Genomic DNA, 27,312 nt, shown 5'->3' with positions numbered 1-27,312 from the left:
CCCAGCATTGTTCCCTTTGGCACCCACGAGTTACAATTCGCTGACACTGACTGTTAGTTAGCCAATCTTCTATCCATGCTAATATATTGCCCCAACACCATGAGCAACCTTGTGTAGCAACCTTTTATGTCGCACCCCAATGAATATCTTCTGCAATTCCAAATACACAGTGCCTATTGGTTTTCCTTTATCTACTTTGCTTCTAACATCCTCAAAGAACTCTAATAAATTTGTCTATTTCACTTTCATAAAACTATGTTGACTCTGCTTGATTGTGATGTGATTTTCTAGATGTCCTGCTACAACTTCCTTAATAATGGATTCCAGCATTTTCCCAATGAAAGCTTTTGCAGCTGGGGGCCAGAACACGGTACAACTGCATATGATTTTTATTCACGCAGAATCATTATTTAAAAGTAATTTATTCCACAATTACTTGGTTTCCAAGAATATGCCCATGAATTGAACAAATATCTGCTTACATTTTCACAACTTGTAAGACCTTGGTTCTATATTTGCAATGAAACAGATTATTGCACAATTTTTTATTTGTTCTTGGGATGTGGATGTTGCTGGCCCATCCTGAATAATTAAGTGACTTGCTAGGCCATTTCAGAGGACAGTTTAAAAAGTCAACCACTTTGCTGTGGATCTGGAGTCATATACAAGCCAAGCCAGGTAAGCAAGGTTTCCTTTCCTATAGGACATTAACGAAGCAGATAAATTTTTGCGACAGTCTGTCGTTTCATGGCCACTGTAACTTAATAATGTGTACAATAAATTGCCCAGTTATTTGTTGCCTAGCATTATGCATCAATTTTTCAATGGGTGATCTGGTTTCTGTACGTTTTGCTGAATTTTTCATTAGTTGTGTCAGTTTTGCCACAGGACATCAATAGTCTTAAAATTAGGACTTCTGAAGGCTAACATATGAAAATACTTTACCACACGCAAGTGTACTGCCAAACAATGACAGCTGTGACACTGTAGAACTCCAAACCCCTCTGGAAACTGTAAAGAATGCCACCACACCTATGCTGTCAAACCATGCTCTTTGGAGCTCTTTCAGTTCTATTTGAATTTCTGGTGGTATATACAACATTGACAGTAATTCATTTCTGAACACTTCCAGTTATAAAAATTTGTTACAGAAGTTTTGAGAAACTCACAAGTTGCATTCATTATTCTTGAACTATGATGACAATAGTCATACAGAACTTGGCTGCTCATTTTGAATTGAAGTTCAAGAGAGAAAGTGATTTCATGCCATGAGCTCAAATTTAGTTTCAAATGCAAGTACATAGTTGAGCAACTCTTTGCCTCTTTTGTGAATAGTCAGCTGGTCTCCGGGGTTCAGTGGAAATTCAAAATCAATTAACTGTGCCTCACCTGAATCGCGTGAATGTCTAATCCTCAGTTAAGAGGTGTATTTCATTGTGATTCAAAGAAAGGTTAATGTTTTGTGCCATAGCTCCACTAATTTACATATTGTTGTGTTACAGCAAGCCCTTGTCAGTTTTTATATAGCAAGCAATTATTACAACATCTTGCCCCATGTTAAAAGGTGAATGCAGCGCATCACCTTAAAAGTAAAAGCGAAATGCTCACATCTCAGTTTTTTAATGTTGCAAAGAAATTTATGATTGAAAAGAGACACATGTTGCTGAAGCTTTTCTTCTTGCATTTTTCGGGACAAATTTCAAATGATCACAGCAATTTATACTACAGGATTCGTGCTGATTAGTTGGCATGTCAGCTCTGGCTGAGGCTGTGCCGTGGAGAAAGAAAGGGAGATCAGAGCTCATGGGTAATTCAAAAAAAGTGCAAGGCTTGAACATAATTATTTTGTTTGCAGAGAACGGGCCCCTGCATGTATCACTTACAGCAGGCACACACAGGATTGTTCAAGTGCTGCCTAGTAGCGGAATCACATCTAACTGACATTTTGTTTTGGCTATATCGGAAGATAATGGGAGCATCAAAACATTGTGTGGAAATCTGTGCAAAAGAGCGATTTCTTTTCTTAACGTTATTAAAAACTGACTACTTAAAGCCTTAAAATTAGCCATAAAATATTCAATAAAGATAGAGCTACTACCCTGAGGAGTAGACAGAAAAGAGCAACCAGAATGCTTGAGAGGTTAGAGATTCTAGAATAAAAGGAACAAGAAATATATAAAATTGGGCATGTTCTCACTGGAAAATAGCAAGTTGAGAGGTGATATGTTTGCTGTTTTTAGAAGGGAATGGGTAATGTTATGACATGACAAGCTGTTCCATGTTGTGCAGAGCAATAGAAGCAGAGGACATGGCCTATGCTTGAAAGAGGTAAATTCAAAACTTAGCTGCAGATAACAATATTTCAGTGAGCAGGTGGGTCAATCTATTGAACAGGTTCACGAAGGAGATGGTGGAAACAGTATTTTTTAACTCAGATACAAATTACTGTACATGGAATAAGGGAACTTTTGGACCTTTGGTTCCCAAGCTCTCTTTGGCAGGGCTTTCTCATGTCATTTGGAGTATGTTGTAGACTAATTGATAGATTATGATTAGTGACCAATATTTGTGTCAGTTAACTGCCTGTACTAGGGTGGTGAAAGGGAAACTGCATGAAACTTGCTCTTGTTTTTAATCTTATGAAATTTAATGGAATCTTGTTTTATTTTATTCCCATTTATTTTCTTCCCCTACGCCTCCTTTACACCCATTCTGTCTACTAATCTCTCTTCTACCTATTTTAAACATTTTGATAGTGATTTCTGTCCTTTGAATGTGAAGTATGCTGATTAATTGGCTTAAATTTAACATTTGCTAAAAAGCAATTAAAAAATTGTTTATTATTTCTCAAAACTTTCCTCGAGGTACTTGAATTTCCCTGCCATATCCACTGAACACTCTAAAAATAACATTTGATTAAACATGCAAGAAATCATTAGCCGTGAAAAGAATTTACAAACCTCATGCATTTTCCAATGCTTCCATCTACTTCCTTTATACAGGGTCCCCCTGGCCCCTCAAATCTTGGGCTTGCCATGTTCCCTCTTTTAGGATGAAATCATACACATGACACCATGTACTTTCAGCTTTTGTTGTCACTTATTGTTGCGCTGCTTTATGCAAGTGAGATTGTGTAAGGTTAGGCACTTAGTTATGTGTTAATCAGTATTTGAGGTCCTACTGATATTTTATTTGTAATTCTTTTTAAGAAATCAATTTAAGATTCTGAATGACAACCCTAGTTTGAAATAGTTTTATTTTACAAAAATAAATTTCCTGCGATGTTTTCTAGTTTCCGAAACCTATTCCTTTTTATTTCCACTCAATACCGGGCATTAAGTTTTGGTTCATCCCCACATGCCCATTCTTAAGCCCACCATGCAGTGTTTTTAGTGAGCAGTAGACCTGTTGAATCAACAAGTTTCTCAACAACATTTCAGGTGTTGACTACAGTTGGGAGGCCAGCAACTTACATTGAGCTTTTAGGTTAAGATTGAACCTGACCGTGTATTTTTCAATTTATGTCTAAAGCTGAAGCAATCGAGTTTTCTTAAACTCTTCATTGCAGCAGCTAGTGCTGCCTTGCATGTCATCAGCAACCATCTAATGTCCTTGTTTATATATAGCATACTGGATGGCTGTTAGTGAAAACCGTTGTAGGGAGAAAGCAATCTGGTGCTTAAGGGCGGAAGAAATTTTGCTCGTGGCAGACATCTCTTTTGAATCTCACTACTGAGTGGACCCATGATTAAGCAGTTGGTGATGAGTAAGCCTGTATGCAGTATTTGACTTAATCATCCGGAGCATCATAGTGTTGGGATGTGTATTGAACCTTTCACCTTGCTAAAGGAAGATGTCTGCTGAGGAGCATTGATGTTTATTCAACAGTTAGAAGCCATTAACTGGGGACTGGGTAAATTTAAAGAAAATGGTCAGATATCCACTGTTAGATGCCTATCTTGATTGGGTTGCAGAAAGTTCTTGCTGAAGCTTTGCACCTCCAATTGGTGACTCTGCTGTTTGGGACATGGTCAGGAAGATGATGGAAGTGCACACCCACATCTTATGGAAAGTTTATAAAATTCTTTCATTGCACTGGATGTCGCTGGGAGGACATGGTGGACTGTATCGCGCATGGTCAAAGACGGCGCACTAGGCAGAAAAAGATTATGAAGCTTTTCAGGAACTAATCCCCGATATTTTTCAATGCAAAGCTCTGGCCTTTTACAAGGTCAGGTTATTGTAAGGTGTGAACAATTGGAATAAAGACTTCCCACACACTTACTGCTTTTCCGTGTTTTCATTTGGCATTTGAATGTTGTTTTTGACGTAGATTGCACTTGTTGCCATATTGGGTTACATAGAGATGCTTTCATGTGGGAATGGGACCTCCTCGGCTATCACAAAGCTCCGCTTAAGGGTGGTGAGTCTTTTGAACATTCTTCCTCAAAAGACAGTGGAAGCAGAGTCTTTGAACATTTTAAAGGCATAACTAAATAGATTCTTGATAAGCAAGAGGGTGAAAGGTTATCAGGATTTGGTGGGAATGTGGAGTTGAGGTTACAAATCAGATCAGCCACGATCTTATCGAATAGCGGAGCAGGCTTGAGGGCTGAATGACCTACTGCTCCTAATTTGTATGATTGTATGTATGTTAATTTGTAGGTGGTCCTCTGGGATTTGACTCATCGGGATTTTACTGCATATTGTACACGATGCTGCTAGTGTGCGTCGGTGGTGGATGGGCTACTGATCAAGTGGGCTGCTTTGTCCTGGTTGGTGTAGAGCTTCTTGAGTGTTGTTGGAACCGCACTCACCAGTGTGAGGAACCCAGTTTTAGAAAGTTTGAAGGACTTTGAGTTTTGGACATTCTTCCTCCTAAGTTATTTTTAAAAGTTTGCAATATTAATTCGGGGCTATGACTATGCCGTTTTTCAAGAAACCATGGGTCAAGATAAATGTCCTGTGAGGAAACACTGGAGAGGAAAGAGATACTTTGTATATTTAAGATAACAGAACTGCTGTTGCAAGGCTGAAGACACTTGCTAATTGTTTAAAAACACCTGGCCTAAGAGAAGTATCCTTTGAACATCTTAGTCTTTAAAACTTTCAGGCAGAGAGACAGAATTTTTCCATTTTAACAATTACCTCACAGCAAGTGAATAGGCCTCTACAATTCTGTCATTTTGATTAAGGGCATTTGGGAATAAAACAAAATTTCTTTGTATTGTCAGTTTTTCTACAAGACACACTTTCTTGAAGCAAGCGGCAAAGAAAAGACTTTCTCTTTCCTTCTCTCTGCCCCACCTTTGTATTAAACTTCCTCAGAAACGTCTCATCAGGATAACTCATCTGTTTTTTTGAGAGTTCACAAAGTTGTGATAAGTAAGAGTCATCAAGGACAGCTTCACCAAAAAAATCTGTCTGATAGAGCTTCCAGATCTATTGTGAGCAGAATTCTGTTAGATCAGCAGTGTCAAGATCTCTTAAAATGTTATCCTTTTAAAAGAAACTTTCCATTATCTCCAGCCTCTGCAGGGGACTGTTTTTTTTCCTGTTTTTTGTTTGTGTGTGGGTGTATGGAGGTTCGAATATCCTTTTTTAAAAAAGGGAAAATTGTCACATTTCTAAACTATGTATATTAACCAGTTTATTAACTTGCTTTTAAAGGAAAGTTTGTTTTATGATAAGTCAATTATTTCTTTGTTTACTGAAAGAAGCCTGGTTAGAGTCTTTATATGGCTGGGACTAACAGTATCAAAGAGTAACAGTTTTGTAGGTGAATTAAACATTTAAACTATTGTTATGACCTGTGGAGAAGTGGGCTAGAATTAACTGCCCACTCCTCCTATCTCGGCCTGTTATGCCAGGCAAGTGGAGTATTCCATCACATTCCTAACTTGCGCCTTGCAGATGGTGGACAGGCTTTGGGAGTCAAGTGGTTAATTACTCACTGCAGAATTTCCAGCCTCTGACCTATTCTTATACCACAGTATTTATATGGCTGGACCAGTTCAATTTCTGGTCAATATTCACCCACAAGATGTTGATGGTAGGGGATTCAATGTCAAGTGGAGATGGTTAGATTCTCTCTTGTTGTGAATGGCAATTGCCTGGCACTTGAGTAGCAGGAATGTTGCCTACCAATTATCAGCCCAAGCCTGAATGTTATTTTGCACGCCATGCTGCTCAGGAATTGTTTCTGATTTTTGCTGTACATTATTAAGGGCTCATTATTAACTGCTTGTCAGTTAACTAAAATGACCAAATAGTAGTGTCGGGGGGGGTGGGGGGAGTGGAGATGGTAAGCAGGGAGTCTTTTGCATTGCGTTAGCTCCAAATTGGGAGATTGGAACCTCCTGAGTCAAACTTAGTAATTTGACGATCCATTGTATCCCATAAAGATCCATGCTTGAGTTTCAACTATTTACTATATTAATGATTTGGATAACACAATAAAAGGCAGTTTTTGTTTTATTCATTCACGGGATGTAGGTTTCGCTGGCTGGGCCAGCATTTATTGCCCATCCCTAGTTGCCCTTGAGAAGGTGGTGGTGAGCTGCCTTGTTGAACCACTCAGCCCATGTGGAGTGGGTACACCCACAGTGCTGTTAGGAAGGGAGTTCCAGGATTTTGACCCAGCGACAGTGTAAGAACGGTGATATACTTTCAAGTCAGGATGGTGAGTTACTTGGAGAGGAATCTCCAGGTGGTGATGTTCCCATCTATCTGTTACCTTTGTCCTTCTAGGTGGTAGTTGTGGGTTTGGAAGGTGCTGTCTAAGGAACCTTGGTGAAGTCCTGTAGTGCATTTTGTAGATGGTGCATACAGCTGTTACTGTGAGTTGGTGGTGGAGGGAGTGAATGTTTGTGGATGTGGTGCCAATCAAGCAGGCTGCTTTGTCCTGGATGGTGTCAAGCTTTGTGAGTGTTATGAGAGCTGCACTCATCTAGGCAAGTGGGGTGTATTCCATCACACTCCTGACTTGTGTCTTATAGATGGTGGGCAGGCTTTGGGGAGTCAGGAGGTGAGTTACTTGTCACACGATTCCTAGCCTCTGACCTGGTCTTGTAGCCACAGTATTTATATGTCTAGTCCTGTTCAGTTTCTGGTCAATGGAAAGCCCCAGGATGTTGAAAGTGGGAGATTCAGTAACGGTAATGCCATTGAACATCAAGGGACGATATTTGGATTCTCTCTTGTTGGAGATGGTCACTGCCTGACATTTGTGTGGCATTAATGTTACTTGCCACTTGTCAGCCCAAGCCTGGATATTGCCCAGGTCTTGCTGCATTTGGACATGGACTGCTTCAGCATCTGAGGAGTTGTGAATGGTGCTGAACATTGTGCAATCATCAGTGAACATCCCCATTTCTGACCTTATGATGGAAGGAGGGTCATTAATGAAGTAGCTAAAGATGGTTGGGCTGAGGACACTGCCCTGAGGAACTCCTGCAGTGATGTCCTGGAGTTGAGATGACTGACCACCGACAACCACAACCATCTTTCTTTGTGCTAGGCATGACTGTAACCAGCAAAGAGTTTCTCCCCGATTCATAAGAACATAAGAACTAGGAGCAGGAGTAGACAATTCCCTCGAGCCTGCCCTGCCATTCAATGCGATCATGGCACATCTCATTTTGGCCTCAACTTAAATTTCCCGCTCTCTCCCCGTAATCTTTCAACCCATTACTAATTAAAAATCTGTCTATCTCCTCCTTATCTTCTTCATCCCGGCATCCACTGCACTCTGAGGTAGTGAATTCCACAGATTCACGACCCTTTGAGAAAAGTAATTCCTGCTCATCTCTGATTTAAATCTACCACCCCTTAGCCTAAAACTATGGCCTCTTGTTCTAAAATTCCCCCCAAAGGGAAACATCTGCTCCATGTCCACTTTGTCTATCTCCTTTAGCATCTTATATACCTCAATTAGATCCCCTCACATCCTTCTAAACTCCAGCGAGTATAGGCCTAAACTGCTCAATCTCTCCTCAAAAAACAAGCCCTGCATCTCTGGAATCAATCTCGTGAACCTCCTCTGAACCGCCTCCAATGCAACTACATCTTTCCTCAAGTAAGGAGACCAAAACTGTGCACAGTACTCCAGATGCGGTCTCACCAATGCCTTGTACAGTTGCAACAATACTTACCTATTTTAGTACTGTATTCCTTTAGCAATAAATGGCAAAATTCCATTTGCCTCCCTTATTACCTACTGTACCTGTATATTAGCTTTCAGCGATTCATGCACGAGGGCACCCAGATCCCTCTGCACTGAAGCATTCTGAAGTTTCTTTCCATTTAAATAATAAGTTGCTTTTTTATTCTTCTGACCAAAATGGATAACCTCACACTTATCCACGTTAAACTCCATCTGCCAAATTTTGGCCAATTCACCTAACCTGTCCACATCCATTTGTAAATTTCTTATTTCTTCATTGCAACTTACTTTCCCACCTATTTTAGTGTCATCTGCAAATTTAGCTATAGTACCTTCTATCCCTGAATCCAAGTCATTAATACAGGTTGTAAATAGTTGGGGCCCAAGGACCGAACCCTGTGGCATCCCACTAGTTACAGCTTGCCATCCAGAAGAAGATCCATTTACCTCGACTCTCTGCTCTGTGTTGGTTAGCCAATCCCCTATCCAAGCTAATATATTACCCCTAACTCTATGTGATCTTATCTTGTGTATTAATCTTTTGTGCGGCACCTTATCAAAGGCCTTCTGGAAGTCCAGATACACTACATCTACAGGATTCCCTTTATCTACTTTGCTTGTCACATCTTCAAAGAACTCTAGCAAATTAGTCAAACACAATTTACTCTTCATAAAACCATGCTGACTCTGATGGATTGCATTTTGACTTTCCAAATGCCCCATTATAACTTCCCTAATAATGGATTCCAACAATTTCCCAATGACAGACGTTAAATTAACTGGCCTTTAGTTTCCTACTTTCTGCCTCCCCCCACCCCGGCCTTTTTGAATAAGGACATTATATTAGCATTTTTCCAATCCACTGGAACCTTTCCAGAATCCAGGGAATTTTGGAATATTATAGCCAATGCATCCACTATCTCCTCTGCCACTTCCTTTAGGACGCTGGGATGTAGGCCATCAGATTCTGGGGACTTGTCACCCTTTAATCCCAATAGTTTGCTCAGTACTTTTTCTCTAGTGATGGCGATTGTTCTAAGTTCCTTCTTCTCTATATCCTCTGCACTGCCTGTTACTGCTGGGGTGGTACTAGTGTCCTCCACCGTGAAAACTGAGAAAATCATTGAAAACAATGATTCCCATTGACTCCAGTTTTGCTAGGGCTCCTTGATGCCACACTCAGTCAGATGCTGCTGTGATGTCAAGGGCAGTCATTCTCACCTCACCTCAGGAGTTCAGCTCTTTTGTCCATATTTGCACCAAGGCTGTAATGAGGTCAGGAGCTGAGTGGCCCTGGCGGAACCCAAACTATCAATGAGCAGGTTATTGCTAAGCAAGTGCTGCTTGATAGCACTGTTGATGCCCCCTTCCATTACTTTACTGATGATCAAGAGTAGTCTGATGTGGTAATTGGCTAGGTTGGTTTTGTCCTGCTTTTTGTGTATAGGACATATCTGGGCAATTTTCCACATAGCCGGGTAGATGCCAGTGCTGTAGCTGTACTGGAGCAGCTTGGCTAGGGGCGCGGCAAGTCTGGAGCACAAGTCTTCAGTACTATTGCTGGAATATTGTCAGGGCTCATTGTCTTTGCAGCATCCAGTGCATTCAGCTATTTCTGGGTATGTGGAGTGAATCTCACTGGCTGAAGGCTGGCATCTGTGATGCTGGGGACCTCTGGAGGAGGCCAAGATGGATCATCCACTTGGCACTTTTGGTTGAAGATTGTTGCGAATGCTTCAGCTTTATTGTTTGCACTGCTGTGCTGGGCTCCTCCATCATTGAGGATGGGGATATTTGTGGAGCCTGCTCCTCCAGTGAGTTGGTTTAATTGCCCACCACCGTTATGACTGGATGTGGCAGAACTGCCGAGCTTAGATCTGATCTGCTGGTTATGGGTTCATTTAACTCTATCACTTGTTGCTTATGCTGTTTGGCACCTCATTTTTAGGTATGCCTGGTGCTGTTCCTGGCATGCCCTCCTGCACTGTTCTTGAACCAGGGTTGATCCCCTGACTTGATTGTAATGGTAGAGCAGGAGATATGCCAGGCCATGAGACCACAGATTGTGGTCGACCACAATTCTGCTGCTACTGATGGCCCACAGTGCCTCATGGATGCCCAGTCTTGAGCTAGTAGATCTGTTCAAAATCTATCCCATTTAGCACAGTGGCATTGCCACACAACACGATGGAGCGGTACCCTCATTGTGAAAGTGGGACTTTGTCTCCTCAGTGACTGTGTGGTGGTCGCTCCTGTTGTGGACAGATGTATCTGCGGCAGGCAGGTTGTTGAGGATGAGGTCAAGTATGTTTTTCCCCCTAGTTGGTTTCCTCACCATCAGGCGCAGACCCAGTCTAGCAGTAATGCCCTTTAGGACCCGGCTAGCTCAGTTAGTAGTTGTGCTACCGAGCCACTCTTGGTGATGGACATTGAAGTCCCCCACCCAGAGTCCATCTGCGTCCTTGTCACACACAGTCCTTCATCCAAATGATGTTCAACTTGGAGGAGTACTGATTCATCAGCTGAGGGTGGGTGGTATGTGGTAATCAGCAGGAGGTTTCCTTGCCCATGGTTGACCTGATGCCATGAGACTTCATGGAGTCTGGAGTCAATGTTGAGGACTACCAGGGCAACTCCCTCCCGACTGTATACCACTGTGCCTGCACCTCTGCTGTGTCTGTCCTGCCAGTGGTACAGGGCATACCTAGGGAAGGTGATGGTGGAGTCTGGGACTTTATCTGTCAGGTAGGATTCCGTGAGGATAACTGTCAGGCTGTTGCTTCTGTGAGACAGCTCTCCCAATTTTGGCACCAGCTCCCAGATTTTAGTAAGGTGGACTTTGCAGGGCTGACAGGACTGCGATTGCCGTTGTCGTTTCCAGCGACTCGGTCGATGTCTGGTGGTCCGTCTGGTTTCATTCCATTTTTGTGACTTTGTAGCAGTTTTGTTACAACTGAGTGGCTTGCTGGGCCATTTCAAAGGGCCTGGAGTCACATGTAGACTGGACCAGGTAAGGACGACAGATTTCCATTCCTAAAGGGCATTAGTGAACCAGATGGCTTTTTACAACAATCGACAATGGTTTCATGGTCATCATTAGCCTTTTAATTCCAGATTTTTATTGAATTCAAATTCCACCATCTGCCATGGTGGGATTCGAACCCATAACCCCCGAGCATTACCCTGGGTCTCGGTATGACTAGTCCAGCGACAATACCACTGCGCCATTGCCTCCCCTTTTCGATGTTTTTTGATGGTGCTAACCTTGGTGATATAGTAAGTAATAGAGACAGGAGCATAAAATTACGGTGATAGTGATAGATTAAGCGAGTGGGCAAAATTGGCAGATGGATTTTGATGCAGGTAAGTCTAAGGTAATCCATTTTGGACCAGAAAAAGAATGAATTCAAGTATTTTTTAAAATTGGAAAGCTGGAAGCAGTGGAGTCCCAAAGAGATTTAGGGATCCATTACACAAATCACTAAGATACAGTGGTCAGGCTTAAAAAATGTAATCAAAAAGACTGTTTAGATATAAGGCTAATATTCAAAGGGCTAGAATATAAAAGGGAGGATGTTTTATAGCTGTTAGACCACATTTAAAGAACTGTGCACAGTTTTAGGCATCGCACCTCAGAAAGGATAATATTGACCTGGGCAGGAGTGCAGGGTAGGTTAACAACAACAAGTATTTGTATACACCTTGAACATAATGAAATGCCTCAATGCACTTTTTAGGAGCATTATAATACAAAGTATATCACAATGTCCCATAAGGAGAATTGGTCAGATGACCAAAAACCTGGAAAAAGAGGTAGCATTTAGGGAGTGTCTTAAGGGAGAAAAGCCAGGTAGAGTGACAGAAAGATGTAGTATGGTGTGCCAGAGCTTAGAGCCTCGGCAACTGAAGGGACAGCCAAAAGTAGTAGAACAATTAAAATTGGGGATGCAATAAAGCCAGAATTAGAGGAATGCAAGATGTCTTGGAGGGCTGTGGGATTGGAGGAGATTACAATGATAGGGGCAAGGCATGGAGAGATTTGAAAACATGAATGAGAAGTTTAAAATCAGGACGTTGCTTGATCGGGAGCCAGTGTAGGTCAGTGAGCACAGGGATGATGGGAATGGACCATGCTGTGAGTTGAGACACGACAGCAAAATTTTGGGTTACCTCAAGTTTTCAGAATTTAGAATATGGGAGATCAGCTAGGAGTGCATTGGAATAGTCAAGTCTAGAAGCAATGAAGGCAAGAAAGGGGGTTTCAGCAGCAGGTGAGTGAGGCAGGGCGATGTTGGGTGATGTTAGAGGTAGAACTAGACGGGGGTCTTAGTAGTGGCATGAATGAGATGAAGCTTATCTTGGGATCAAATGTGACACCAAATGTGAACAGTTTGGCTTGATCTCAGACTGTTTCCAGGTAGCTAGAGAATGGAGTTTGGCGCGGGGACTGAAAACAATGGCTTCGGTCTCCCCAATATTTAATTGGATCAAATTTCTGCTGATCTACTACTGGATGTCAGGTAAGCAGTCTGATAATATAGCAAAAGTGGAGTTGAAAAAGTTGGTGGTGAGATAGAGCCAGAATGTTATTAGGGGCTGCAAGGGTTAAGCTATGAAGAGAGATTACATAAATTAGACCTCTATTTCCTGGAATGCAGAAGGTTTAAGAGGTGATTTTATTGAGGAATTTAGAATTTTTAAAGAAAGTGATAGATTGGTTGAGAAGAATTTTTTCCACTAGTGGAACAGTCTAGAACAAAGGGAAATAACCTTAAAATCAGAGTCAGGCCATTCAGGAGAGAAATCGGGAAACATTTCATGTAAAGGATATTAGAAGTGCAGAACTCTCTCCCACAAGAAGCAGTAGATGCTAGCTTGATTAATAATTTTAAATCTGACATCGATAAATATTTGCTAGCAAATGGTGTTAGCAGATATGGAGCCAAGGTGGGAAGTTAGGACACAAATCAGTATGTGGAACAGGCTCGAGGAGCTGAATAGTCTGCTGTTCATGTGTTTAATAACACAACCTGAAATGCTGTCACATGGTCTAGAATTCTTACAATCTTGGTCCTTGCAAGCCAACTTCTACAGTCGCCCCTAGTGGGCAAGCAGAAGGAAGTTTACTAGTCTTCTATGACGATGAGCTTTGTGCTTTTAGTTGACTGAGTTCCAGTTGTCCTCTTGTGACCACTTGGAGGCATTTAAGGTAGCCTCCCATCAGTATGTCCAGGTTCTCTCTGGCTCATTTGGGTGTGTTGTGATTGTCAAAGTATTTGCAAAATAATAAACAACAGTAATTCTATTTTTGTGGATTTCTTAATATTTTGGTTTGAGGCTTAATGATGGCTTTAGGCTTCTGAGTGTCAGACATCCTGCTGACCACATATCTAAATGTGATTAGATGATTTAATAAGATGGAGGTGTGGAAGTAGGCCATTCAGTCCATCGAATCTGCTCTGCCATTGAGTGAGATCATGGCTGATCTGATAATCCTCAACTCCACTTTCCTGCCTTTTCCCCATAATCCTTGATTCCCTTACTGATTAAAAATCTGTCTATCTTAGCCTTGAATATACTTAATGACCCACCCTCCACAGCCCCCTGAGAGAAGAAATTCCTTCTCATCTCTGTTTTAAATGGGCACCCCCTTACTCTGAGATTATGTGCTCTTGTCCTAGAGTCTCCTACAAGGGGAAACAATCTCTCAGCATCTACCCTATTGAGCCCCCGAAGAAGCTTATATTTTCAATAAGGTCGCCTCTCATTCTTCTAAACTCCAATGAATACAGGCTCAACTTCCTCATAAGAAAAGTCCTCCATCCCCGGGATCAACCTAGTAAAACTTCTCTGGACTGCCTGCAATGCCAGTATATCTTTCCTTAGATAAGGGGACCAAAATTGTTCACGGTATTCTAGGTATGGTCTAACTAGTGCCTTGTATAGTTTTAGGAAGAATTCCTTATTTTTCTGCTCCATTCCCTTGAAATAAAGACCAACATTCCATTTGTCTTACCTATTACTTGTTGAATTTGTATGATAACTTTTTGGGATTCATGCAAGGACTCCCAAATCCCTCTGTGCCGCAGTCTCCTGCAGTCTTTCTCCATTTGAATAATATCCAGCTCCTCTATTCTGCCTGCCAAAGTGCATACCTCACATTTTCCCACATTATATTCCATCTGCCAAGTTTTTGCCCACTCACTTAGCCTGTCTATTTCCCCTTTGTAGATTCCTTGTGTCATCCTCACCTTTCTACCTACTTTTGTGTCATCTGCAAACTTGGCGATGGTACATTCACTTCCCTCATTTCAGTCATTAATAGATATGTTGTAAATAATTGAGGCCCCAGCTCTGATCCCTGTGCACTCCACAAGTTACAAGTTGCCATCCTAAAAATGCCCCCCTGAATCCCAACTCTCTGCCTTCTGTTAGTTAGCCAATCCTCTAAGCATGCTAATATACTACCCCCAACATCATAGGCTCTTATCTTATTAAATAGCCTTACGTGCGGTAGTTTATCGAATGCCTTTTGGAAATCCAAATATATTATGTCTGCTGGTTCCCCTTTATCTATCATGCTTGTTATCTCCTCAAAGAATTCTAATAAATTTGTTAGGCATGAGCTCCCCTTCCTTGAAGCCATGCTGACTGTGCTTAATTAGATTAAATGCTCTGTTATTCCTATTTTTATATCATCTTCAAATTTGGCAATTATACATTCACTTCCCTTATCTAAGGCATTAATATATATTGTAAATAATTGAGGCCCCAGCACTGATCCCTGTGGCACTCCACTAGTTAGAGGTTTCTAATTGGGATGAAGTCAGTACTGGCATTTTCAGTCCTGTAAAGTGGTTCCAAGTTCTTCAACACTATTGTTTCATGTAAAAACTAGAATATTCTGAATTTAAAGGAGTTACTAGGTAGGTCAAGCAGCATCTGCAGAGAGAGAAATAGATGATGGGCAGGATTTTCTGCAGCCCGCTGCCAGGATCTTCCGGTCCTGCTCAAGTCAATAGACTTATGGCTGGGGCGCTTCCTTGCCCGTGGAGGGTCCCGCCTGCAACGGAGCCAGAAAATTCCGGCCAATGTTTTTGGTCGACGATCGTTCTTCAGGCCCTTGACCTGAAACCGTACCTCTGTTTTTCTCTCCACGGCTGCTGCCTCACCTAGGTATTTGAGGCATATTTTGTTTTTATTTCAGATTTCCAGCATCCACAGGAGTTTGCTTCTATATATTAAATTTAGTTAGTTTTGAGAATTTGTTATTTTTGAAAATATTTTTTTAATAACAAATGCCTTTTTCTCTTTCACTTCTTTTGTGGCCTTGTCTTCTTCCAATCTGACAAAATTGGGGATTGCCATTGGGTTTCTGAATTCCTATTTGGTTTCTTGTTCATCTTCTGACCATTTCTGGCTATCGTAAGGTAAGGAGACATATTTTATTCATCAAAATTGGTTGCTTCTAAACGCACAGATTCATGTTTACCAGTAACTTTATTAGATGACACTGATAATTCTTCAACTTTTGATTTGAGTATTCTGTTATCGACCAAGTCTGAATTAAGTTGTGTGTCTGCTCCCATGGAAGCCTGTGAATCTACTAATAGTGAAAGTGCAAATGAGGGCGAGGAAACCTCAGCACAGTGCATTTCGTTGTTGGAAATGATCAAAGCAACCCCAAATGTGTTGCAGACAAATATGAAGATGTTAAATGGCCTGTTGGTTGACCAGGCTGCAGTATGTTCACACACAGGTATAAATCTTGCAGATTTGGTTAAAGCCAATGAAGACAGTGACCACCAAGATTTGAATCCACCTTTACTGGCTCTTTGCGATTTATCAGAATTGCCTCCAGTGATGGATTTTAAACAGCCTATTGGGCCTACAACAGACATATCAAAGTTGCCTTCCTTGACACAAAATAAGACTGAAGTAATCTCGCTACCCTCCCCTACAACCCTCTCAAAACTGCCTTTTGCAACATTAAACACCGATCACAGTCAATCTAGCTCTTTAACTGCGTCATCACTTAGCACTGAGAACTTAGCATCGTCACTTGGAGCTTTGAATCTAGTTGATCAATTGAACCAACACCAGCAGAAAAGCAATGGACTCAATGATACCCTAGCTACAGTTGCCCAAAGCAGTCCAGTGGACATAGTGGGAGATAATAGGTTGTCCTTTCATCAATTTGGAAGTCCGTCTCTAGCTGATCTTATTGAGGAGCATAAAAAAAATAGTCCATGCAGCTCTGATTCTCTCTCAGTTCCCCTCAGGGGCCAGTCAGTAAATTCAGTGCACAGTGTAATATTGCCGTTAGGGTCTTTATCTTTGGCACAGTTAGCCAGTGAATGTCAGGCTAAAACAACATCAGATACGTTTACAGGGTCCTTGCCATCTTTGGTAACAATGAACACTTCTGAACAGGGAAATATGTCACTGTTTGATTTGATCACAGAAAATACTCAACAGGTGCCTGAAAATTCAAAGGCAAAGGATGTTCATTTTGTCACATGTGAAATTCAGCATTCAGGAAAAACAGTAGGGCAGCAGTCTACTGATTCAAATGTGCTCACAAAAAAAAAGATCTCGGAACCAGAGCTTGATCTTCTAAGTACGTTTGTTAAAACATCTATTCGCCAAAATAAAAAACCCGTGAATTACAAAGCATTTAATGGGAATACAAGTATTCGCAATCACAAGCTTTCAAAGCGAACAAGAACCACATCCTGGATGAAACACTGTTGTGCTGAACCATCTTGGTTTGCTCTAGCCATGTGTTTTCAGAACCCTATAAGGAAAAAGAAAGAAACTTTACTTAATATTCACACAACATTTTTATACAGCAGACAAGTTGCAGAAACAAAGGGAGAAGATCAGGGCCCTTTGTATGAAATAAAACCTTTTGACTTCAGTACACCTTCTCCAGATGATATTATAAAGGCCAGCCAGAAGAAAGCTTTTATTAGAGACTAAGACTAATATAATACTGCCTCACTTTGTATTTACACTGGGGGATTTTTTTTGTGTGGTTAAAAAGCTTTGGATTGGATCATTATCTGAGTTTTTAGGGAAATTGTTCAGTAAATTCATAAGCTCTGGCATTATTTTGGGCTGTTAATCCATGTTAAAAAGGTGGTTATTGGTAAATCTTCCACATACAAATTAGTTAATTCAGTCACTGGTCACTATCTATTGTGACATAATACTGAACTTTACCCTAAGCAAAGTTGATTGAAATGTAGATCTTCATTCTTCAGATGCTGTGATAAGAATACATTTCTCCGGACCAATCTTTATGAAACTTGTAGATTTTTACTTTTAATTTTTCTAATTTTTCAAAATGGGTTTTACAGAAGTACGGCTTCATGTATTTGTAATCTTTCTACAATTCTAATAGTGAAAAGCGGCTTTCCAACTTGCAAGAATTTCTTGTTATCGCCAGAACTGAAGGTGGACTTTTTAAAAAAAAATGTTCTTTGCAGTTGCTCCTAGTGTCAACTAAGAACATTCTACAGAAGATTATAATGCAACAATTAATAACCTTTAAAAAATGCTAGAAGGGTGCAAGTTATGGTGTTTTTTGGTGGTGTTAGTGATGGGGTAAAAACTGGTTTGGTATTTGTCACAATTTTTCAAATTGCTTCATATCCAAGTTCATTCTTTGTATCACAGTTGATGACCAAGCAGAACAGTAATTTCACTGGGAAAATGTATGAGAGTCTGGAATAATTATTTTTAAGATCATCACTTAAATTTATAACAATTACTGTACAAAATCTCAATTCTAAAATAATGATGTCATGGATCTTGTGCTGAGCAATTCATCAGCAAGAAAAGCAATACAGGTTGAGCTACAAATTAATATTTTTCAATTTTTGTGCCATATGGACTTAAGATATTAGCAGATGTTTCCATTTTATTTTGTCATAGCTGGTGCTATTAAATCAATAAAATATAATGGTAAATTATTAAATCAATATAATATAATGGGGGTAAAATTTCTCTATGCCAGCAGTACAAAATGGTCTCATGGCGAATTGGTTGCCGCTTTTTCACTGTGCCTGCTTTTATTTTCAGTTGACTTAGAAAATATTGTCAAAGTTTTTAATTTCAAACCAAGTAAAAGCAACAGGGAGACTGTTCTGTGAGCTTCAGTGGAAGGAAGATTGGTGAAAAATCAGCAGCTGATTCACGTTGTGCCTATTTCATGCTACTGGAGTAGGCTAGTTTCAACCTCTGTGTGACTGATCATCTTGTTATCTATTGTAGTCAAGCTTTATTTCTCTTCTCTGGTAAATTGTCAGAAATGCTGAAATTACAGATGAAGGAGGTTGGGCTGTTAAGTTGCTGGAGCTCCTTCTGCTGATGCTGCACTTACTGCCTATACTTTTTGCACCATCTCATTCAGCAACTTACAAACTGACAATTTAAAATGGTTTTTAAAAAAGTCCAGTTGTAATAAATTAAGATTGGATGTCTGTATATTCATATTTGCTGTTGAAAATGACATGACATGCCCAATACTATTGCAATTTGATGACCTGAAAGTTAGAGTAAACTCAGCCTTGAAATACAAAATCAGTTGCAAGGCTTCAACTTACTGTATTTGTTACTGATATTGACCCTAGCATGTTTTACAGTTGAAACTTAATGTTACATATTTAAAAAAGTAAAAGATTTTGACAAAAATTGAAAAATTAAAATGATTTGATCCAAGTATTCATAAAACAATATTTTAAAACTTGTATACATTTGAAATGAGTTAATTTACTTGCAAGTATATATTTTTATATAAGTTAAATCAGTGAATTTAGATTTTACAATTTTATTTACATATTGACATTTTGAAGTTGTAATGCAATTGCCAATCAGTCTTATGGATTCTGGATTGCATGAATAAATTCAGTTTAAAAAAAAGTTATGGCCCAGATTTTGCACTGAGAATATTGGTGAGGCTAACATCTTACAGTGGATCAGTTGTAATAGGTAAATTGGATGGGCAGCTTCCAGAGTACGTGTGTTGCACAGTTAAATATGGAAATGCAGAAGATGTAGTCTGAGTTACCCTGCTACTCCACAGGCTGCACTATAACAGTACCTTGCTGACAGGCTTGCACTGAAATCAATGCAAGGGAAGTTGCTGTACTTATTCACTCTTTACACACTGAAGCAGAAGAAATTGGGGCTGGTGCATTCAGGTGTAAGTGAATGTTTAGCATTTACACTGCCATAACAATTTCCCTGGCCCTGAAAATTTAATTTTACAAGTGCAGAATCTCATTCCTGCAGAAATTGATATAGTATTGGAGATTATTTTAAAAATATGTACTTTGTTTTACTTTTCCTGTGTCTTTTATCTCCTCCTCTCTCTCTCTCTCTCATCCTATCTTTCTTTCCTAATTTTTATTTTGCTTTCTGTACATGGTTTAAATATAATTCCTGGTTTAGACTCAGTGTACCTTTGAGGTCCCTTCAATCCCCTATGAGTTTGAAGAGCTTTAAATGTTTCTTGCCCTGCTCACAAATGTCACAGATCCACCAAGGAGGGTGTTGTGTTGGATCTGATGTTAGATGACAGTAAGTTTATACTCAAAAGCACTCGAGCTCTGGCAGCTGTCAGTGTGGTGAATAGCAAGCACCACTCCTTTTCCACTGTCCGCAAAATCCGGCCTTTACTTTCCAACGATGAGAACTTACTTTCCTAATTAAGAAACATCTGTAACTCACCCTTGAAACTAGACATGTTGGATGACTTCATGCTAAGCTGAAGACAAAAGAAAGGAAGAATTTATGTTTTATAGCACTCTGGCATCCTCAAGATATCCGATAGTGCTTTACAGCCTATGCACACAGAATCAGCAGTTCAAGTGGAAGGCCCATTACCAGTTTCTTGAGGGCAACGAAGGATGAGCAATAAATGCAGATCTTACCACGTTCCAATAAATTTTAAAATAATTAGCGATCATGGAAACACATCATCTGTAAAAAGAAAGCTTAATCTTTCAATTGTAGATCCTTTATCAAAATACTAGCCTATCCCAAGTTTTAAGATACTGATGGATTTCCATGTTTTTTAAATTTCTGATATTTCTGAAAACGGGTGCTTTTTATTTCAATAAAAACAAAATAGTGCAGATGCTGGAAATCGGAAATAAAAACAAAGTGCTAGAAATACTCAGGCCAGGCAGCATCTGTAGAGAAAGAAACAGAGTTAATGTTTTGAGTCAAAAATGACCCTTCAGAACTGAAGGAAGGTAGAAATGTGATGAGTTTTATTATGTTGAACAAGGGAGGGGAAGAAGAACAAAAGGGAAGGTCTAGGATAGGATAGTGGATGGGGGAGGATAAAATGACAAAGATATCATGGATCTCCTTTAGCCAGTATCACCATCATCAACACCCAATCTACGTTTGGTCTCCCTAGTGTAGAGGAGACTGTATTGTGAGCAGTGAGTACAGTATACTAAATTGAAAGAGGTATGAGTAAATTGCTCCTTCACCTGGAAGGAGTGTTTGTGCTTTAAATGATGAGGAGAGAGGAGGTAAAATGGCAGATGTTGCACCACCTGTGATTGCGTAGGAAGGTGTCTATGGGAAGGGGATGAGGTGTTGAGGGTGTTTGTGGACTGGACCAGGGTGTCATGGAGGAAGCGATCCCTTCAGAATGGTGACAGGGGAGGGGATGGAAATGTTTGTTTGGTGATGGCATCATGCTGGAGGTGGCAGAAATGATGGTGGATGATCCTTTGAATGTACAGGCTGATGGGGTGGAAAGTGAGGACAAGGGGAACCCAATCATAGTTCTGGGAGGGAGGGGAAGAAGTGAGAAGTGTGAGAAATGAGATGGACATGTTGAGGGCCATGGTTGAGTGGGGTTGGTGGTGGGAATCCTTGGTTGAGGAAAAAGGAAGACATAACAGAAGTGCTGGTATGGAATGTTGCATCATCAGAGCAGGTGCAACAGAGATGGAGAAACTAGGAGAATGGAATGGAGTGCTTGCAGGAGGCAGAGTGTGAGAAAGCAGAGTCGAGGTAACTGTGGGAGCTGGTGGGCTTATAATGACTGTTAGTTGGCAGCCTATCCTCAGAAATGGAGGCACAGAAGTCAAAGGGAAGGGAAGTGTCAGAAGTGGACCATGTGGGGGGGATGAGAAGTATAGAATTGGAAGCAAATTTGATGATGTTTACCACCTCCGGGTGAAACCAGGAAATAGCCCCGATACAGTCATCAATTAACCGGAAAAGGAGTTGGGAGAGGAGACCTGAGTAGGGCTGGACATACCTCACAAAAAGGCAGGCATAACAACTAGGACCCATGTAGGGACGCATAGCAGCACTTTTTATTTGGAGAAGGTGAGACAAGTTAAAGGAGAAATTGTTCAGTGTGGGAACAAGTTCAGTCAGGTAGAGAAGGGTGGTGGGTTAAACTCTGTTCAAGGAAGAAATGGAGAGCCCTTAAACTGTCCTGATGGGGAATGGAGGTGTAGTAAAGATTAGGGCTAGGAAACTGTAGCTAGGAGACGATGTAGAGTGTCAGAAGAGTCAGGATGTAGGTGGGAAGGGACAGGACAAGGGGAGAAATAAAAGAGTCAAGATAGGAAGAAGTAGGCTCATTGGAACAGACTGGAATGATTGGTCTACCAGGACAGAACTGTAATGGATTTTGGTTTTTATTTCATTATTATCATTTTATTTCATTTAGCATTTAAACAAAAGCTTATGATCACCTTTGGAACGGAGGAAAAGTGACAAACAATCATATGTGATCACAGGATAATAGTCTGTTTATGTGCAAATCATTGGTTTAAAAAAACCGCTACTTTCAAGTTTAAATGTAGCCTCAAATGTAACAATAATGGTGGTATTCCCGACCAAACTCTGCTGAATTCTTACACAAACTGGAAAACTAAAGCAGCTGTCAAACTTAAATATTTAACAGAGACAGTTTTTTTTTAGGTTATTGGTGAGTGAGACCGAGCGAAGTTTGTGTGTTTGGCGATGGGGAAGCAATATTAAAATAATTTTTACCAAGTATGTTTCTTGTTACATTTTTGTGAATTCTTGAGGGATCCCTTTAATATGTAATATGTTTAAAATTTGAGAATCCACTGAGAACTCCCCTAAAATCCACTGACAGTTTCAGATGCTATTAAGTTCAGTGTGGCGTTGACCGAATCAACATAAAACTCGCTCTACACCTAAATGTCTGTAAAATTTATTTGCGTAGTGTTCGTATTTTCAGCATTGCTGGTGTTGGTTCTGGCCAAAACTGCACCCTTACTGGGTGTGCTCATTTTTGGTACAGGTCATGATGGATGCCATTTTAGGTAGGTTGTTCGCACAGGTGCAGGGAGGGTGCAGTGGAAAACGCAGAATAGACGGAGCCAGTTGCTGATTTGACTCTAGCAGTGCCGTTTGTGACCTCAGTCCAGCTAATGACCTCTGCTAATCTTGCACAGCTGAATGTGTTGAACAGCAGAAAGGATCTCCTCAGTTGTTCTATTTAAAGGGATCATCAACCACTGTAAGGTTAGTTATGATGGATTTCTGCTGGCTGTTGCTGACTTGGTAGAAGTGTTTCAAGGTTTGTACATCCACCTGAGCAGGCGGATGGTTGGGGGAGGGGTTTCTCATCTGAAAGATGTAACCTCTGACATTGTAGCACTATCTCAATATTGAATGTTAGCTTTGATTTTTGTGCCCAAATCTTGGAGTAGGACTTAAACCTGGAACCTTGTGATTCAGAGGTGAGAGTGTTATCAACTGAGCTAAGGCTGCAATTCATTGCATTGCAGTTACATAGTATCTTATCACGTATTCAGGACACCCTGAAGTGCTTTACAACCAAAACAATGTTTTTGCATTTCAACCACTGTCATGTAAGCAAAAATGGCTGCCATTTTGTGCGCAACAAACTCCTGTCAATGGCAGATGAATGACCAATGACTTAGTGTTTATTGAGGGTGGATTATTACCAGGATGTCAGAAAATCTCCTGCTGTTCTTTAGATAATATTAGGGGATCTTTCATGATCTTTCATTACCATCTAGGACAAGGGCAGAAGATAGATGGGAACACCACCACCTAGAAGTTCCCCTCCAAGTCACTCACCATCCCGACTTGGAAATATATTGCCGTTCCTTCACTATCACTGGGTCAAAATCCTGGAACTCCCTTCCTAACAGCATTGTGGTATACCTACACCACATGGACTGCAGCAGTTCAAGAATGCAGCTCATCACCACCTTTTCAAGGGCAACTAGGGATGGGCAATAAATGCTGGCCCAGCCTTTGAAGCCCACATCCCCTGAATGATTTTAAAAAAAAGTCCACTCAAGCAGGTAGATGGGACTTTGGTTTATTGCCTCAGATTAAAAATGGCAGTTTTGGAAATGTAATAACCCTTCAATTATGCACTGAAGCTGTAGAATTATGGAATAGGTTACAGCACAGAAGGAGGCCGTTTGGTCCTTTGTGTTCTGCAAGAGCAATTCAGCTAGTCCAATCCCCTACTCTTTCCCTGTAACCCTGCAATTTTTTTTTCTCCTTAGGTAATTATCAACAATATTCAGATTCATTTGTCATTCACCTTAAAATGGTGTGGTCTGGCTCTTGACTGTTCCCTCAATGGAAACAGATCCTCTCTATCTGTCTGCCTAGATTGTGTGCTGACATGCTGAAGCTTGAACCCCCCAATTCCTGACTCAACTGTACCAAACCGATGTCAATGAAGAGAAAATGTCTGGTAGTGTGGATATGATACAGGACTAGTAACCAAGAGATTGGGAGTTCAAATTCCACTATAGGATGATGTGAGAAAAAGACATGACTTTAAAAGCTGCTATTGTTGTAAAAATCCATTTGGTTCACTATTGTCATCTTGGGAAATGAACCTGCCATTGTGAAATAGTCCCTTTACTTATAGTGAGGAGAGAAATGGAAAGCAATGAAGGTGAGCAAGGCAAAAGAGAGATACGAAAAACTCAGCAGGTCTGGCAGCATTGGCGGAGAAGAAAAGAGTTGACGTTTCGAGTCCTCATGACCCTTCAACAGAACAGAACAGTTTTTCGAGGTAATTCTGTTTTTGTTTTGGATTTCCAGCTTCCGCAGTTTTTTGTTTTTATCTGTGTTTAATTGACTGCCACTGCTCTTCAAGAAATGCCTACCTTGAAGAAGTTCTGTTCGTCTCTGCCACAAGATTTCCATATCTCTCTTTTGCCTTGCTCACCTTCATTGCTTTCCATTTCTCTCTGTTCTGTTGAAGGGTCATGAGGACTCGAAACGTCAACTCTTTTCTTCTCCGCCGATGCTGCCAGACCTGCTGAGTTTTTCCAGATAATTCTGTTTTTGTTCTGTACTTATAGTGTTAGAGTTACAAGCACATACAGAAAGTACTCAATGCAACCCTAATGTGTATTCATCAGACAAGATGTTTGCTAGGTTATCTGTTCGCAAGCTTCAGTCACTGCCATTCAAGTTCACTGCTATTGGAAGCTGATTGAGAATGCAGAGATTATGATTGTTCTCACATTCCCTTTGCTCTTTTCCCTAGTAATCCAGCTGAGATTACTAACTCGGTGTGTTGGAAACATGGGGACAAATCTGTGGCTAATCCACTTGAGATGCAGCATGCTTTTACATTCTTTCTTTCTATGTATTTTTAAAATGTGTTACATTGTGTTAAAATTAGGCCATTTGCTAGTTTCATGACATGCCTATGTGTGCTTTTAACAGTATTTGCATTGCTTTTTGAATGATTTACATAATCTTCCATTGTCACTTTTTTCTTGGGGATTTTTTGAAATGTAGCCAGGTTTTTAGTTTTAACTTTATTGGAGGCATAGAGCACTTTAACGTTCTCTAATGCGGGTTTCAAATGGGACTGTCCACCATCTAGAGTATTAAAATTAAGAGAATTTATCCCCTGATATATGAAATTTAAGTAATAACACTAGGTTTTTGCTACTGTACAGTGGCCAGTGCTTAATTGACTTATTAATCTATGTATGGTTTTAAGCTATAAATTAAAGAATACAACCTACTGATTTACTGCACAAGCAGTTTGGTTTGTGATCAGAATGAGTATTTCATTGATGCCTCGAGAGAGTGGAACAGTTCTTCAATTGTGGCTAAGTGACAAAGGGAAAGCTAACACACAATCCCATAATTGCATAATGCCTTGTGTAGAAATATTACAGTAATCTAATGGCATTTATGTGGGTTTCAGATTTTTTTTGTTCCAGTTTTAGATTCTTACTGCTTGATAATTCTTTGGCTTCACTGTCACTGGCTACTTTCAGCAATGAACCTTTTGTGAGGAAACCAGAGTCTGTGCCCTTTTCTGGGTATATGTATCGAGACTCACTGGTTGAACAGAATATCACTAATTCCACTAACTGCAATGTATCAAGTCTTCAATAGGTAGAAGAATATACTCAGAGGAGCTTTAAATCATCAGACAAATTTGTTCAGCACCTGATATATTAAATTTGAGTATGTTGCAATACTTAATGTCAGCATGCATTGAAAACTCCCGTCAGCTCTTTCTGACTTGACTCCCCTCTGGAAGGCCTTAAATGGTTCCCTCCTTTCAGCCTAAACCTTCCTGCTTCGCCCACAACCACCCTGAAAATTTCAGGTCCCTGTACATGCTTCTATTATGTCGACTTAGGTTGAGGTGGCAAGAATGGAACCTAACACAATTGTACTCACTGGCTGTTATCTGACACAGCAATCACTTGCCTACATGTAGATCTGAAATGTTCTTGAGTAAAGCAGTCAGTACGCCTCAGCTTGGCTTTACCTGTTCCATGCAGCCCCCAGTCCACACCTTTAGATAATTTACTAGACTCTTATTCAGTTTGACATTCCTGCTGTAATTTCTGATGTCTGTCACTTTCTTATTCTTGTTTCTTTCCCCAGTCCTTCCCATTTGTACCCTCCCCCTTCATCTCCACTGTCCATGCCCATTCTCCCTTTTCTTCATCCTTTCCTCTCCCTTCTCTTCCTCTCCATGTGCCCCCCTCTTTTTCCCTCTCACCATGTCATTTCAGCCACCATGGCTCAATTATCCAGCCTTCCCTCTAAACTCTCTTGACCTGAACACCGCATGTGGTCTTCCCACATGCAGCAACACGGGATATTGTAGATTTACACTAAATGCAGATTTCACTTATTTCCTTGCAATCAAAACAGCCAAGTTACTTCTGGTCTAATTCTCTATATAAAACTTATGAAATGTGGCCATTGTGTCTTGTATAGTTATGCAGTTGCAAGGAGACCTGGATCTGCTCAGATTAACTGCTATCTTCCTGCAATGTCATCCAAGATGGAACTCCAAATTGTTTCCAAGATATCCCAGAAAAAGGACGTTAAAACCATATTTCTCATAGTTACATTTATATAGTTAACCATATTCGGGATTTAAAATGACATCTACCCACAGTGGCCAAACATAGTGTATGCAGCTCCTTTGATTATGAATTGATTGACTTCATCCATTGAACTGCTACAAATAATTTGAATTAACTGTTAAATATATCCCCATCTGAGGACAAATTTCATTCTGTAGTTACTTGAGCAATCCAGTTGATGCTCATTGGTCAATAACAAGCAAGTAAACATTCACAAATCTGTGCCTTTGGAATACCACAATGTAAAGTATATTCTATGGAGCTTGATGAATCGGCTAGTACTCCTTAATTTTAACCCTTTTGTATGCTGTAACCAGTGAGAACAAAATCCACCAAATAACCTATGATAGATAAAAATGCTTAATTTTAACAACTCACTCATCTGTGCCCTTTGGGGAAAGAAGTTATACATTTATACACAAGTTCTATGTCTAACTTGTGAGGACTGGGCATGCTGTGTTTGGCATTACACAACAGCCTGTAATCTATGTTGGAACATGATTAGGCCATTAAACCAGGTCACCGTTCAGTTAGATCTGATTTGTATCTCAACTTGAGTTACCTTTATACTTCAACCAACAAAATAATGTGGCTTTCCTGAGGTCTAGTGCTAAAGTGCTGTGTAGTACACTAGATGGGGTTCAATCATACGCTGTGCAAATCACCCTGATGGAAATAGTGACCCTTGAGAACATTTGACCTTAAAACCTGTAACCCTCCTCCCCA

At 40.4% G+C, this 27,312-nt stretch overlaps 1 protein-coding gene across 4 annotated transcripts in view; it reads left to right on the top strand.

Moving 5' to 3' along the window:
* hbs1l (HBS1-like translational GTPase) overlaps window positions 1-27,312 on the top strand; it is a 169,485-nt gene that overhangs the window by 41,496 nt on the left and 100,677 nt on the right. For 2 of the 4 annotated variants that reach the window (XM_041187494.1, XM_041187495.1), the window contains one exon: window positions 15,600-15,923. The exons of the other annotated variants lie outside the window; for them this stretch is intronic. In XM_041187494.1, coding sequence (XP_041043428.1) covers window positions 15,600-15,923 — 324 coding nt within the window. The remainder of the gene's footprint in view (window positions 1-15,599; window positions 15,924-27,312) is intronic. 4 annotated transcript variants of the gene reach the window in all.

Source organism: Carcharodon carcharias, chromosome 5 (assembly GCF_017639515.1).
Source record: "Carcharodon carcharias isolate sCarCar2 chromosome 5, sCarCar2.pri, whole genome shotgun sequence".
NCBI lineage: Eukaryota > Metazoa > Chordata > Chondrichthyes > Lamniformes > Lamnidae > Carcharodon > Carcharodon carcharias.
This window is presented reverse-complemented; position numbering and strand designations above follow the sequence as displayed.